At 39.9% G+C, this 17,385-nt stretch overlaps 1 protein-coding gene across 1 annotated transcript in view; it reads left to right on the top strand.

The window, feature by feature from the left end:
- LOC138794862 (leucine-rich repeat-containing protein 15-like) overlaps positions 1 to 12,245 on the top strand; it is a 32,103-nt gene extending 19,858 nt beyond the window's left edge. Inside the window, exon 2 of the mRNA XM_069973785.1 lies at positions 8,716 to 12,245. Coding sequence (XP_069829886.1) covers positions 8,724 to 10,502 — 1,779 coding nt within the window. The 5' untranslated portion in view covers positions 8,716 to 8,723 and the 3' untranslated portion in view covers positions 10,503 to 12,245. The remainder of the gene's footprint in view (positions 1 to 8,715) is intronic.
- Positions 12,246 to 17,385: the final 5,140 nt, after the last annotated feature.

Genomic DNA, 17,385 nt, shown 5'->3' with positions numbered 1-17,385 from the left:
CAAAGTGCACATTTTTAGTCACATCTAATCCAGAAAAACTGTAATAAAAAGTTATCAAAAAGTCGCATATATATGCAAGGTACCAATAGAAAGTACAGATCATGACGCAAAAAATGTCACCTCACACAGCCCCATAGACCAAAGGATAAAAGCGTTATAAGGATGGTAATAGAGCAATTTTAAATACATTAAAAAAAAAAAAAAAAAAAAAAAGGTTTCATTTTTTTTTAAAAAATGAAGGCGGCCAGTGGGCTGTGTGTGGATGAGAAAGCAGGATTGCATCAGGCAATCAAAGCAGGAAGAGACTAAGGGCCCTATTACACCAACAGATTATCTGACAGATTTTTTGAGCCAAAGCCAGGAAAGGACTATAAACAGAGAACAGATAACAAATGAAAGACTGAGATTTCTCCTCTTTTCAAATCCATTCCTGGTTTTGGCTTAAAAAAATCTGTCAGATAATCTGTTTGTGTAATAGGGCCCTAAGGGTCCATTTACACAGAAAGATTATCTGACAGATTATCTGCCAAAGATTTGAAGCCAAAGCCAGAAACAGACAATAAACAGAGATCAGAGATTTCTCCTCTTTTCAAATCCATCCCTGGCTTTGGCTTCAAATCTTTGGCAGATAATCTGTCAGATAATCTTTCTGAGTAAATGGACCCTAACATAGTGATATTGGGACAGAGAGGAGAGGAATGGCAGAAATTGGATGACGGACTGATTGACTTTTTAAATTGTGATTTTCCGATTTTTGACAACATGCTTTAACAAAATTGTCCTTCTGTAATAGCCCCAGTATTGTACCTACTTTAATTTTGGCTGTTTTAATTAAATTTGTTAAGATTTGATTTGCGAATCTTAAGGAGTTTGACCGAAAGTTCGTGAAGCTCATTAAAAGAATTTCTGGCTGCTTTGCTCACATTTAACAATGAGGAAAAAATTAAAGCGTAAAAACGAAATTTGGCCTGGTCATCAAAGTGTTAATAAAATAGCTGGCAACTTGCTGTACCAAACAACAATCTGGAAGACCTGGAGGTATGCATTTAATAGCTATGGTTGTGGACAGTGGACCACAAACCTACACAGAATTTGGATGTGGATGTGTTGTATTGTGTCGACTCCTGCTATGATCCACTAATTTAAAAAAAAATCACAATAAATGACTAGAATAGTATACTTTATTCAGTTATGTGAAACTTCTTAAAGGAGAAGTCCAGCAAAATTTTTTATTTAAGTATTGTATTGCCCCCCAAAAGTTATACAAATTACCACTATACACTTTTTACTGGAAATGCTTATAAAGTGCTTTTTTCCCTGCACTTACTACTGCATCAAGGCTTCACTTCCTGGATAAAATGGTGATGTCACGACCCGTCCCAGAGCTGTGCGGGCTGTGGCTGCTGGAGAGGATGGTGGCAGAGGGACACTGAGGGACACAGGGCACTGGGAAGACACTGAGCCTCCCTCTGCCATCATCCTCTCCAGCAGCCACAGCCCGCACAGCTCTGGGAGTCGGGTCGTGACATCACCATTTTATTCAGGAAGAAAAGCCTTGATGCAGTAGTAAGTGCAGGGAAAAAGCACTGTATAAGCATTTCCAGTAATAAGTGTATATTGGTAATTTGTATAACTTTTGGGGGGCAATACAATACTTTAATTAAAATATTTTTGCCGGACTTCTTCTTTAAGCTAAACACATCTTAGGTTAAAACAGACAACTTATAAAATTACCTGAATTCTTTGCCTAATCCTTGCTCATTTTGACTACAAACATTTGTGAGTGCACATATAGTATTTCAGGGTTCTGTGCAAAGCACATAAGGCTGTGCAGGCGACTAGTGTTTGGAAGCTTTCCTAAAGCAGTAGACTACAGACTACATGTAAATGTTACTGGACCGTTAGGATGGGAGGGGAGATGAGGATAAGAGGCTGCTGTCTAGAGTCTTGGATTCTATACCGCATAGAAAAGTTGCTTAAATAAAAAAAAAAATAAAAAAAAGAATTACATTCTAACCATGTAATTCTAAGGGATATTGCGATGTTGGGGCAGGGGTGTACAGTAATAAGTAATCGAACAGGACTGAATTTTCTCTGCTTTCTCTCTCTCTGATTATATATTTAAATCTGAACAACTAGCATACAGTTTTCTGCATGCAGTACATATAATGCTAATCTGTGTTGAGAAGGCAGATTAGCAATGTGCCACTATTAGCTCAAGTGTGCACCTTCACTCATAATTTTTGAAAAACAAATAGTGAATAGCATCTGTCTTATGCTGGTAAAGGCTGCAGGGCACTGATGGATCACTTGAATGTTTGCACACTAAACTACACATATACACTTGATGTGCCAATTCAAGCTGCAGCAGAAGCAATAGCAAGTTATCTTCACAGTGTGTGGGCCCTGCCCTTACAACTAAGGGTGGAGGGAGGGGAGCTTCCGAGTTAACTTAAAGGTGTTATCCAGTGCTACAAAAACATGGACACTTTTTCCAAAGACAGCCCCACTCTTGTCTCCAGCTTGGGGGGGGGGGGGGGGGGGATTGCTGCTCAGTTTCATTGAAGTGAATAGAGCTTAATTGCAAACCGCACCTGAACTGGAGACAAGAGTCGTGTTGTCTCTGAAAGAAAGTGGCAATGTTTTTGTAGCACTGGATAACCCCTTTAATCTTGCGTTAAAAGGAATGAATGTGTCATCAGAAAATGACCTGTTGTTTAAATAAAGATTTTATGTTAAACATTTTTTAAGCGTTTTTGATGATGTTTTACTACATATTTATATCATTAATTTATCCTAAATCTTTGCAGTTTTAAGTCTGGCCACTAGACGTAGTAATAAGCTGTGTTCTGTGCAGTTCACTTTCCAACAATGTCCTACTTATCAGACAGGATTACAATAAAAGGTGATATCAGTAGATACCCTGTTTCCCTGAAAATAAGACATCCCCTGAAAATAAGACCTAGTAAAGGTTTTGCTGAATGGCTAAATATAATGTCTTCCTAAAAAGTGAGACCTAGCAAAGTTTTTCTATGGAAGCATGTCCGATGAACAGAATACTAGGGCATGCAGCTGTGATTTTTCTTAGCCCTCCGCCATTGTCCCCTACCTTCACTGTCCATTGCAGAACAGATGCTGCAGGACATGAAGGACCTGCCGCTAACCCTGATGTTCCTTCTGCAGGTGTCACTTGTAAATGTGCAGGCAAGGCATCATGAGGCCCCTCGCCTGCCTGTTATCCCCTGCCGCCAGATGTAAAGCTGCACACAGTCTGCCATTATCCCTTCACCTGACGCCATACTGTACAGTGTCCCTGCTGTGCTTAATCAGTGTTGACATGTGACATATGAATTCTTCTTCATAGAAAAATAAGACATCCTCTAAAAATACAGTGAAACACAATAGGTAAGACATCTATTCACAAAAACCCTGCATTGGGTCATTAATCTGCTATTCTGCCTGGAAATACAGTAAGTGAATAAATTGGCATGCACTGGGGATTACCATGTCCTTTGTCAATAAATGTGTGACGTGGTTAATAGTATCAGGTCAATGTGTAGCAGCGGTAGTAAAGGAATATCCCGGCACTCACCAAGTTCTTAGTGTACTTTTATTGAAGGGTCAAATCATACAGGTACAAATAAGGAGGGTGCGGCGTTTCGGCCTGCGGCCTTCATCAGCTTACTGTTCAATGTGTAGCAGCGCACCCCATGACATGAATGCAGAAATACTATGGAAAAATGGAGCAGACTAAAAGCCCAACAAATGTACCATTATCTCTATCAAAGGTGGTGCCCTGAGCCATTCAACATTTGTGAAAGGAAAACTGGGGAAACTGCATAATGCAGAGTTCTATGAAAACATGTTCTAAAGCTTGCAGTATATTGTATATAGATTACCAAAGTATTTAAAATAGACACATCAGGAGATCTGACCATTCAAAATACAAACACCAATCTATATATGTGTGTATGTAATCAAATGCCGAACGATCGGCATTCGATTAGCGGTGGCTGCTGAAGTTGGATAAAGCTCTAAGGTTGTCTAGAAAACATGGATACAGCCAATGACTATATCCATGTTTTCAACGTAGCCTTAGGGTTTTATCCAACTTCAGCAGCCACCGCTAATCAAATGCCGAAAGTTCGGGTTCGGATGGATTCGAGCATGCTCGAGGTTCGCTCATCTCTAATATAATATATATATACACACACACACACTCACAGAGTTTTGGAATATATAGGCGTTGTATAGGCAATAAAAACCACATACTAGGGTACTAGGGTGCCTATTTGAAATAAATTTCCCTATAAAGTCACTGAGAACATACTGTTCCTAAGAATGCGGAGGTGAAGTTTCCACCCTCTTAAAGACTTTATTCTTAATTGGCCAGCCCTAACTTGCTGTGAATACAGTCACTGAATTTAAGCCATAAACTTGGCAGCTGACATGCAGAGCCTAACCAGTAAACTGGGTATTACAGATATACTGTATGAATGGAAATGTTCAACTGTAGTGGAAAGCTTTTTTTTTTTTTTTTTTTTACTGCTAATGAAGACAGAGCTGTTATTAACCTGTTCTATGCTACAATGCAGTGAAACAGCAAAGCGGTATATATCTTTCAGTGTGCAATTATAGAGGAGCAAAACAATAAAGACACCAACAGAACCAGTGACACTTTACAGAAACTCTGTCTTGTAAAAAATGTCAAACAAAACCAGTTGCCAGAATACAAAATTTTTGCTTTGAAGCCGAGTTATAAACATATTCTCCCATTTAAAGGGAATGTAGCACTTCATTTCTTATTAATTAAAACCAGATACTGAGTCTTATTGGGGCAGACTTATGAAACTGTCTACAAGAAAAACTTTATTTGTTGTTCACAGCAGTCAATCAAAGCACAGCTTAGATTTTTCAGTAACAAAATACAAATAAAAAAGCTGCAGTGTGATTGGTAAAAGTGACACCTATCACTCTAGGATGGGGAAAATGCCTGATCCTCAACTGATTGGGTCTTTAGAGCAGGATTTTAACTTATTGTTTCTTGCCACACAATTCCTGTGTAAACAGGGCTATGTGCAGCCGATAACAATAAAAGAAAACCATTAGCCCAGGCGGACAGAAGACGGAAGACCTGGGTGCTGGATCACAAGCAGCATGGATCTTTAAACTGACAGCAAAGATCTATCTATCTATCTATCTATCTATCTATCTATGTAAAAAGCCAAAAACGGCAGCACTCAAAGAGTTAAAGATAGAAAACATGATGTTTACATGACTTTAACTCTTCGAGTGCTTCAGTTTTTGGCTTTTTATATACTTGGCACTATCTATCTGTATAGTTGTGCTGTCAGTTTCCCAGGCTGCACAAACAATACAAGGATGGTTTATGCAGCCTGGGCAGCCCTCGATTTGTCGTGTGTGTAAAGGCACTGCAAATGAGTCACCATACTCGCTCTGTAATCTGTAAATCTAAAAGAGACACTGGGAACCTTCAGCCCTCCAGCTTTTGCAAAACTAAAGCTTTGGCTGTCCAGGCATGATGGAAATTTTAGTTTTGCAACAGCTGGAGGGTCGAAGGTTCCCCATCCCTGATCTAAAAGGACCTTACCGTAAGGGAAAGCAGCTGAAGTCAATAATACCCCACACCTGATATGTAGCAGCTGATTAGAGATGTACTGTAATTGGATTGGTAACGAGTCCTTGCATGAACCTGTGATCAGTATTGGATCAGGATCTAAAGTAAAGCCACAACAATGTAAAACATCAATGATATCCATCAATGATGTATACATGGAGAAGCACATTAAGGACAACTAATCCTTATCACATGCTACACGTTGGCTGATCCCTGCTCTATTTTTATCTCGAAAGAATAGTAATGTCTGTATTGAATGCAGCTGGAGGCTGGAGCCTGAGACACATGTGGCATGCATTAACCATGTTTTCATTTCCTATCCCTTCTTTTAGTTTGTCTGACGTGACAGAGACAACATAACATAGTTTCCTGCAGATAGTGATAGACTTGCAGATAAGGCACACATTGGCTATGTTCACACAACGTCAAAAATAAAGGAAAGGCGGCCAATTTTGCTATTTAAAATAACGTCCATTTTTGCCTCAATTTAACTGACTGCAATCGCAAAGCATTGAAGTCAATGGAAAGATGGACGTCTGATGCACACAATGCACTGAATAACGGACGTTTTTACCGGGGACGTCAAAATAACGATCATGATCATTATTTTTGGACGTTTTTTTATTATTTGTTCACATAGTTTTTATTTTGTCAGCGGACTTTTCAAATAAGCCGCACCCAAAGGGCAATTAGTAAATCCAAACTAGAACAACGTGCCAACAGGCATCATTGCACTAAGGGGAGGACAGACAGCGAAATGACATCCTTTATTTTAGACTCAAAATGACGGACGTAATTTTAAACGGAGCTGAAAAAACGTTGTGTGAACATAGCCATTGGCTGTAATTTGTATGAGATTGTTGCCATAATGTATCATTTGTCTCTCATAATCTGTAAATAATAAAAAAAATGTCTCATTCCTGATAAATCCTTTATATGAGCTCATTTGCTAATTCTCTTTATAATGGGTCACATGTAGAAACACCACGTATAGACAAAAAATGCTATAACCTGAGGAAAAAAAGAATCTTTTTACATAAAACATATAATACAGTACAATAAAAAAGAACTGATAATGACAATCACTAAGGATCCAAGGGATACATACAGATGAGTAACGGACACCAGATGAATATTAATATGCAAGCCCTACTATAAGGCTGCTGATGTATAGTATCTAATGAATGTGCTGGACATGCACAGCCCAATAGTAATATAGGGTGCTAAGGATTCAACATGAAAACCAACATGATTAAACCAACGAGAAAAACTATGCCAACAATATACCAAAGCACACCAAAAAATGTCAAATATAAAAGTACTTTATTATAACAGGTACAATATTGGAAAGGTTTTTGATCCCATAGATTAAAAGCAATTAAAAATGACAAACATGGGGGTGCCCGGTATGGTACCACCCAAAATGACACCCCAGTATAGGTATATCACTCACCCTGTATAAGTAACATGCTAATGCAATGTGTGAATGACCAAAAAGAAGGAGTAGAACTGTGTCACTCAAATAAACAATGCTAACATAAAATATATAAATCCTACAACAAGAAAAAGACCATGTGATAAGTAACAATCATGGATAAATAAAGAAATTTAAGAGTGGTCAGTTAACGGTCAAGCCCAATAATCAAATATCACCAAAAAACATTAATAATGAAGACAGGGTGGTATGGGGGTGTCAAGGGAGAGAGCCCAAATGTATAGTATCAAACGTGCCTTAAAGGGAACCTGTCACCCCCCGGGCTGGGGTGACAGGCTCCCGACCCCCGCTACAGCCCCCTATACTCACCTGATCCCGCCGGAGTATAGGGGGCTGTAGCGGGGGGTCGGGAGCCTGTCACCCTGGCACGGGGGGGGGGGGGGGGTGACAGGGGGGGGGGGGGTGACAGGTTCCCTTTAATGTAGACTACTTAATGACATAGGAGATGTAAACCAAAATAGGGGAGAACCACAAATTCCATAACAGTGTTATATTACCAAAGGTAAAAAGCTCCCAAAGATTGCCAGGCGATGTGCATTCTTGAGAGAGGCATTGTATGGTGCCAGTATGGTGCCCTTGTATGGTGCACTTGTATGCATCCCTTGGTTCCAGAGTGTGTGCAATTATCAGTTCTGGTTCATCTTTTTTTTATTTTGCTGTATTGTATGTGTTATGTAAATTAAAATACTTGTTTTCTACTTTGGGCTATAGCATATTTTTGTCTGTAGGTAGTGTATACATTTGGGGGGAGATTTATGAAAGGGTGTAAATATATATCTGGTGTAAGCTGCCCACAGCATCCAATCACAGCTCCTTTTTTATTTTACCAGAGCTGAAAACTGAGCTGTGATTGGCTGCTGTGGGCAGTTTACACCAGGTGCATATTTACACCCTTTCATAAATCTCCCCCTTTGTGTTGGAAAAAGCCTAGTGTTCAGCCCCAATTGACAATACACTAGTGTAGCACATTGTGGGTGCTTTTGTCCTGCTATTATATATACTGTAGGCTATGTTAACAGTAGCGAATGGAGGAGGAATCCACAGTAGCCAATTAATAATATTTATTTTATTCATTTAGAGGACACTTTCTTCTTAAAGGGGAAGTTCAGCAAAAACATTTTTTATTTCAAATCAACTGGTGCCAGAAAGTGCCAGAGATTTGTAATTTTACGTCTATTAAAAATGTAATAAACTTTATGTCCTGCAGGAACGGCTCTTGACAGTTCCTGTTAGCCAAAAATATGCGCAAAAAAAAAACGCATAAGAATATAATAAATGAGCAAGATTCATCAAGACCTGTGCGCCTAATGATAATGTATTATTTGTGTCTTATTCTCTGTGAATAATGAAGAAAATGTCTCATTCCTGATAAACCTTTATATGAGCTCATTTACTGATTCTCTTTGTAATGGGTGACACCATTGTAGAAACACCATGTACAGACAAAAATATGCTATAGCCTGTGTAAGAAATGAAAATTGTTGATAATCATATTAGTTAACTTGCTTAAGATATTAACTTTTAAAAATGAAAAATAAATAAATAAAAATAAATTAAATGTAACGCTTTCCATGTTTTCTAGGTAAAACAATGTGGAAAGACTGCCACCTCATTGGAATTGTGCTCGTCCTTATGATTCCTCTGATCTACAGCCAGTGCCCTAAAGAATGCAAATGCCTTCGAGCTGGTCAGGTAGACTGTTTGGGGGCAGATGTTGTCGAAGTCCCACGGTCTATCCCTCAGAACATCAGGAACCTGCAGATATTAAACACGGAGGTCACTGAACTCCAGGATGGTGTCTTAGAAAATATGACATCGCTGTTAATTTTGAGAATTGAAAAAAGTGAACTCTCTGTTATAGGTGCCAATGCCTTCCATAACCTCATATCCCTTCGTTACCTAAGTTTGGCCGCCAATAAACTGCAAGAATTGTCTGGAAGTTTGTTTAAAGATCTAGTAAAACTAGAGACTCTTATTCTGTCAAACAACATGATTACACAGATTCATCCATCTTTGTTTACTCCACTAGTTAATGTGAAGGACCTCAGTTTATTAGCAAACAATATCCGCTCTATACCAAGGGGAGCTTTTGATCAGATGAGTGGACTTACAAAGCTGAATTTAGCAAAGAATAACCTTACACGTCTACACCCAAAAATCCTAGAAAAAGTTACAAAGCTTCAAACTTTTCGAGTGTATGAAAATCAGCTGAAAGATATCCCTGAAGGTTTATTGAAAACACTGACTAATCTACAAGAGGTTGCACTGCAAAGTAATCAGATAAGTCAAATAACTTCTGATATGTTCTCCAACAACCCAAATTTACAGAAAATATACTTATCAAACAACGCGATCACATCATTACCCCAAGGATTATTTGTGAATTTACCAGAACTGTCCAAAGTAACTTTATTTGAAAATGCCATAAAGCATATTTCTACTGGAGTGTTTGGGCCAATGCCAAAACTAAAAGAACTATGGTTGTATGATAACCACCTGGAAGAACTTGTGGATAATGCCTTCTCCAATCTAACGCAAATACAGTTATTAATTATATCCAGAAATAAAATCCAATCTATCTCTGCCAATGCTTTTAAAGGCTTAGATGAGCTCCTGGAACTCTCACTACATACCAATGCACTCTCCTCCTTAAATGAGGATGTTCTCCAGAGTCTGCCCAAGCTGCAAAATATCTCCCTTCACAGCAATAGGATTGACCATCTTCCTGCAGGTGTATTTAGGAACAAGGACTCTTTAGTCACCATACAACTACAAAATAATTCTCTAGAGAATCTACCAGAGGAATTTTTTACCACTCTAGCACATGTAAATGAAATAAGACTTTTCAATAACCCATGGAAATGTGATGTTCATATTCTTCCTCTCAAATATTGGATTACGTATAATTTGGTAAAACTTGGAAACCAAAGCCAACTTGTCTGTACCAACCTTCCGTTCATAAATGTGCCCATAGCTGATTTAACAGAAGACCAACTATTGACTTTGGCATCTACAGTTGAACCAGAATTGGATGAAACAACACCTGTTTATGAAGAAATTAGTAGTACTGTCCCTTCTGAAGAGCCTAAATTGGTTACAACAAGAACAAAGACAACAACAACAACAACAATACAACCTGGCAACTCATTTGACGATGATAATAATGAGGATATTGTGCATACCACAGACGCAGACATAATCACTGATGACAAAGAACGTGGTGGAAGTAGGCTGGTTGGAGTAGTTGTTGCAATCATTGTTTTGTGTTGCATAGCAATTGTTTGTACAGTCATTGCTTGTGTAATATACCATAGAAAAAAGAAGAATCACGTTGTGCTCATGAGAATGAAACAACAAAATGAAGCATGAAGAAACTTGTTTGTGTACTTTATCACGGGGATAATTTCTACAGAAGCACTGTTTTAAGATTGCTTCAGTACATTTGACTTTACTGGAAGGTATTGCATACTTGACCCTTGGATCCTATATTGACCCAAAGAACCGATTTTTCATGTGGTTGAGATGTTTCAGTGTGCATAGTAGTGGTCGAACATTGATATAACAATTTATGTCAAGCTGGACAATTGTGTTAATACAAGAGAGTACTAACGTTATTCTTGTCACATTTTATACTACAGCAGCTTTAGTTTTACTTTGGTATTTTAAATATTTTTCTACCAACACATTTGGAAGTGTTTCTTATTTTTTTTAGGGATGGTGGTGGGATTTGTCATTCTTTAGAGTCGGGGTGATTTTATTATGCATTCTTGTACAGTAGATGACTAATGTTATGACATTATAACGTTTCATCCTTGAGGCATTATCGATTATTACAAACTATATCCAGAACAGGTATTACAAATAGCTGAAAGTAAAATTGTATACAATGACCATAAGCCTAAAGGAACATGTTTGTCTGCATTACCTGTTCACATATATTTTATCACTATTGTACAGAATGGCAAGGCGATTGCTATGGCAAAATGACTTTGTGTACCATAAATGTTTGAGAGCTATTGTCTAATTGCCACTGCTGTACTTTTGGAGAGTATGCAACAGTTTCTTTTTGCATTATTGCATTATTTAATTAGGTGGAAAAAAGCAGTAATGATGCACATATGCTTTGTCCACCCACTGCAGTTTTAGTTATAGTCATAGGGGGAGATTTATCAAACATGGTGTAAAGTGAAACTGGCTCAGTTGCCCCTAGCAACCAATCAGATGCCACCTTTCATTTTCCAAAGAGTCTGTAAGGAATGAAACATGTAATCTGATTGCTTTCTCTCTGTGCCTGTCACTAGCTCCTATCTCTCCACACTTCTTCCCCCCCGCTCCTGTCAGCCCCCCACTCCGCCCCCATACAACACCAGTGCCTATCGACCCCCAACCCAGTGCATCCCCTGGATGCAGCATAGCAGCTTATCCCTGGGGTTGAGGCTGGGGCAGCGACTGCAGTGATTGGCTCCCGGTCCCATGGTGAAGCAGCCTCCTCCCTGTGCATTTCTTCTAGTGCTGCACAGCTCTGCTCTGAAGCAAAAAGGTTCTATGACACATCGGGGGAGGGGGGCAGGGGGCTTCTAGGGGTGGAGGACACATTCAGCTCTGCTATATCTGACGTGATCAGTGACAAAAACGGATGCAATCAATAGAGTGTTTTTCACAGATTAAACTTAACAGACAAAACTCTTAAAAAACACTGGACATGTAAATGAAGCTCTAGTCTTCATCAGGATGTAGCCTCACAACAATTACAACCTCTAATGGTTTTTACTTATAGAGATCTTGAGACATTCAGCTTTTTTGGGGTAGCCATCTTTGCAAAAGTCATAACCAGAAGTGAGTCCATTTTTATTGTCACTTTAAATCAGTCCTTCAAAACATGACTATTTTTTTAAAATTATGTTTATTTAACAACAAAGTTGCTTAGAAGATACGTCAAAAGTGACAGCCAATATGGCTGCACTTCATGCTTTCACTTTCAAAAAAATGTTTGCCACAAGTTAACAGTTAAATGCAAATAAACATAATCACCAGTTTTCTTATTTAACTTATGATTTACTGATATATAGCTATTTTTAAGTTCTGAATGATAATGTTCTTCCAATGTTACACCTGTGTATTTTCAGTGTTATGTGTACTATAATAACTGTTTATATGATTATGAGTAAAAAAAAAACATTCTTTATAATCTGCAGTTGTTTATGTGGTTTTCTAGTGCTCAATGTATTAGCATATTAAAGGGTAACTATAATCACTAGCAGGCGGCAGGATACAGCCTGAAAAAACTTGCCGCTGCACTCCCACCATTGTCGGGCTATGCTTCCGATGCAGGCACACGGCAGATATGGATTTCTTTCAGCTGTATTGTATAAAATGGAATCCACAGCCCTGCTGAAAGAAATCTGCCTCCAGCGCGGGCCTGCATCGGAAACGCAGGATCATGGTTGGAGCACAGTGGCAGGTTTTTTCACAGTGTATCCTGCCGCCTCTAATGATTATAGTTACCCTTTAAACACATCTACATCTTTAGGAAGAAACATAAACTTACTGACTAAACTGTATGATATTAATTAGTTTAAATGGGCACGGTTTCTACCAAACTCACTACATTTGATTCCCTATGTGATCCCTAACATTTGTGGATCACTTTATTTACCAAAAAAAACTACTTGCCACTAAAAAATATTGGCTACTAAGGGCCCTATTACACTAACAGATTTATCTGACAGATCTTTTTAAGTCAAAGCCAGGAATGGATTTGAAAAGAGGAGAAATCTCAGTCTTTCTTACCTGTTCCCTGTGTATAATCCATTGCTGGCCTGGCTCAAAAAAAATCTGTCAGATAATCTGTTGGTGTAATAGGGTCCTAATCATCTCCCTTATGTGCAATCTGCTGCCCACTTCTCATAGTTGAGGAAAATCTATTTGTAGTAGTAGCTAGATCAGGACATAGTAGAGGAAGTAGCAGCTCAGACCTTAGTAAACCCTTTCCTTGCTGTGATTCTACTGTTGCTGTTTCTTTCTGTTCTGCTCACATAGCACCTTGTGAACCCAGTTTTTCAGTATGCCTTTCTCTTTCCACATGCCATCTAGGGCCATGTTCAGACATAGCAAAACAGCGGCTGTTCTGTGACATGCCTGGTGAACATCACTTCAACTTAATTGAAATGCGAGCGCATTTGGGTTTGCCTGAACTCCAATTAACCATAGCACAGAATGTAAAGTACAGCCATGAATCGTACTTTACATTGTGTGCACAGTCTATTTGGTGCGGCCTCTGTTCACTGAGTTGTGGGGGAGAGATCCCTGCCTAGTCCAAGAGGCTTACCTATATTGTTTAGACATTGAGGAAAAAACCCTTAAAGGGGTAGTGTGGCGCTAATCATTTATTCACAAAATAACACACATTACAAAGTTAAGTAATGGCCCCCTTCCCCGTGTCCCCCCCCACACACACACACACACGCTAGACCCGAAAGTGTTGGTGCATTATACTTACCACATTTGTGTCGACCCCCGTCCGCCATGGCTGGCATGTCCCTCTGGTTGAAGCACTGGGTACTTGTCCCTCCATCCATCTCCTCCCCTGTGCAGCTCCACACACAACACAGACACCAGCTCTGCTAAGTGACCTCTGTGAGGGGAGGAGGGGGGAGGAGGTTTTGTTTCTGTCTGTGTCAGGGCTGTTATCTGATGCTACTGTCGGAGTCCGTACACTCAGGATGGATCTCCAGAGAGGGGCGTGTCTATCAGGAATGCAGAAATAACACAGAGGCAAACACAGCTCTGAGGGGACATTCAGCTTCATGTATTTAATTTTTTTTTTAGCTTAGTGTATAGTGTAAAAATTCTTATCATAACCTAAGCTAACTCAAACTGAATGGTCAAAATATTTTATAATTACGCTTTAAGGGCTCAAAAGTGGTGAAAAGTGTATTAAAAGTGTGTCGGAATATCACAATACCTTCTATGGGTATTTTTACCTCTTAGAACTTGTAAAGGGCAGTTGGACTATGCAGGAGATAGCAAAGAACAGTTGCCAATAAAAAAAACCTCGGCTGTAGGTGGTAAACTGGAAAACGCTTGTTCCTTCGAATAACTAGACCAGGTCGGTCAGTAATAAGCACAAAACACACTGCCGCCCTTGGTCAACTGTCTTAACTCCATCTATGTCCAACTGTCCTTACAATAGTAGCGTGACTTGCTACCAGTAGCAGATTATAATAGGGCTGGTTCAGGCAGTAGCCCGAGGCCCCAGAGCTCCTGAGGGGCCCATGGCCACCCATAAAGAGTTTTAACTTCATTGGTGTATTGTCTCCTGTCTAAACATCTGCCATGATTTGCAAAAAAATGCTACTTTTTCAACACTTATTTGCACAAATCATAGCATCATGATATTATCTATCCTGTACTATGAACACCATGCAAGTGCTGCCCAGGCTTGGTGAACAGCCCAGGGCCTATGGTAAAGTTAATCCGCCCCTGCTTGCTAGCATCCCTTTCAGCATTCCCTAAAGCTCTTTTAGGCTATGTTCCCACGTAGTAAGACACTGGCCGTCCTGGGACCCGACCGGGCCGGTGTCAGAGAAGATCATTCTGTCTGGTACTGCCGTACCAGCTGGATGTGCAGCCGAAACCGCACGTTCCATTATGATAACTGACAGGGTTTTCTACGGCCGCTATTTAGTGAATACATAGTAACTACTATGTGTATAAACTCCATCCGGGATTCTTAGAAGGCAGCACTACATAAGTTCCGTAGTTACAACGGCAATGATTATTACGAAACTTACGCAGTGGGAACATGACCTTAGCATGCGTTTTGGCATATAACATCATTAAAACTTATTCATAATGCCTACACTAACATGTTTCGTCGGCAACTCGCCGACTTTATCGAAGAAGAATTGGCAAAACCCCCAAGATATTAAAGACATTAATGTTTTTTTTCCTCAACGTCTAAACAACTCTGTTCACTAAGTAGCGGCCACACAAAATAGACATGTCAGTTTTCTGTGCGGCCGCATGGAATGTCACCTGCAGTGTATATATTGTGGCAGGGATTCCATAGGGGTTAATGCGATGGGTCACTGTGATTAAACAACAGCCATTATTGTAAACCTGCAACAATGGCAGTTGCTTGATCGCAAAATACATAGTGTGAACAAGGCCTAGTACTGTAATCTTTCAGCACGGTGCAGCCTTTTCAGTGCAGTAACTTTTCTTCAGCACTATGTAATGGAGTAGCAGATAGAATGTACTTTTACTGTCCAGAGAAGTAAGGAAGCACTAAAATCATTGTCACCAACTCTGAAGGGTTAAGCTAACAAAACCATGCAGGTTTATAAAAATCTTTTAAAATGACAGGTGCACTTGAATTAAAGGGGTTATCCAGCGTGGGGGCACTTTTTGGGGGGACCGGGGAGGAGGTGGCTGAAATAAAAGACGTCCACTCACCTCCCCGGTTCTAGCGGCGGTCCCCGCTTCCCGGTCGCTTCCTGGTGTCTGACGCCACCCGAGATGCTACGTCTCAGGGCTGCTCAGCCACTCAGTGAAGGAGGCGGGATCCGAGCGGACTTCAACTGCCCAGTCTCCCCCAAAAAGTGCCCCCACGCTGGATAACCCCTTTAATTTTAAATACATCTCACCCCAACATAATATGTTTTCATAATCAGACATTTGAATTTGATCATAGCAAAAGAAGATTAAAAGTGTTGCTGCTAATATAACAAACCTGTTACATCTATTTTGCAATTTAATCTATTATACAGCAATTTAATCTATTTTGCAAATTTGAACTCCAACATATTATCTGTTCTGCAGCATATAAAGGCTAATCTCTTTTTCATTTTTTTTCAAGTGTTTAAGGATTTCATGACCTGTTGGTGCCTTAGCAGATCTGCTAAAACTTTATTAGGTTTACCACGATCAACATATGCCTATTTACCTGCAAAGAAAATTTTTTTGCCTTTTCTATCACCAGATCACAAAATTCTTCCTCTGCCTTATTTAAGTTGTCCAAATTATCAGGTGTTTCTTTCTTTGCATATGCCTGTACGTACATGTGCAATCCTCCCAACTATAACATCCCTAAGGTAGGCTTTTCTCGAGTCCCACATGATGTCCAAGGGAGCAGAGTTTAAGGGTGCCTTTATACAGAGAGATTTATCTGACAGATCATTAACCCCATGCCGCAAAACGTCATGTAAAGCAAGTAGTTCTTGCAACATGACGTTTCCCAAACGTAATGCTGTCCTTGCCTCCCCTTGCTGTCCCTAACGACGATCGGGCAGCGGGAGGAGGCTGTGTCACACAGCCTCCTTCTGCTGCCACTGCCCAGAGGGGAGCCGCGCCCCCTGGGCAGTTAAACCCATATTTGGTATTGCCTCGTCCGTAATGACCCCGTCTATGAACCTGTTATATTATCCGATTATCCCGCCTGAAAATAAATAAAAAAACTAATCAAAATGACAATTTTTTGTTAATCCGACCCCTTAAAAAATATAGATAAAAGCTATCAAAACGTCATATGTACCCAAAAGGTGTACCACTAAAAACGTCCGCTTATGCCGCAAAAAAAAGCCCTCACATAACTCCATTGGCGATAAAATAAAAAAATAGTAAAAAAGATATGCAAGACACAAACATCTATATCATAAAAATCAAAGTCTGTCTGTCTGTCTGTCCTTCTGTCTGTCCTCTATAAACTTCCAAATGCCTGAACCGTTTGACCCCAAATTTGGCACACAGATACATTGGGTGCCCGGGAAGGTTATTGCGAAGGTCCCGTCCCTGCCAGATGTACAGGAGGGGAGGGGGAGGGGAAAGAGAGGCGCCCTATAGAGATGAATGGGAAAATCTCCTCACTGCAAACACAGGAGATATAATTAGCTGCAGCAGACACAGCAGTTGGAGCCTTAGCAACCAATAGGATTACTGCTTTCATTTTCACAGGGAGCAATGGTTGCTAGGGAAGCTGCCTCACAACATACACAGAAATAACTGGTAGACCCCCTACTCCATCTAAACAGTACATGTATATACAGGACCCCCTACTCCATCCATACAGTACATGTATATACAGGACCCCCTACTCCAACTACACATTACATGTATATACAGGGCCCCCTACTCCATCCATACAGTACATGTATATACAGGACCCCCTACTCCATCTATACAGGACATGTATATACAGGGCCCCCTACTCCATCTATACAGTACATGTATATACAGGACCCCCTACTCCATC

Source organism: Dendropsophus ebraccatus, chromosome 6 (assembly GCF_027789765.1).
Source record: "Dendropsophus ebraccatus isolate aDenEbr1 chromosome 6, aDenEbr1.pat, whole genome shotgun sequence".
Lineage (NCBI taxonomy): Eukaryota > Metazoa > Chordata > Amphibia > Anura > Hylidae > Dendropsophus > Dendropsophus ebraccatus.
Note: the sequence above shows the minus strand (reverse complement) of the source record. Positions and strands in the feature narration are given on the sequence as shown.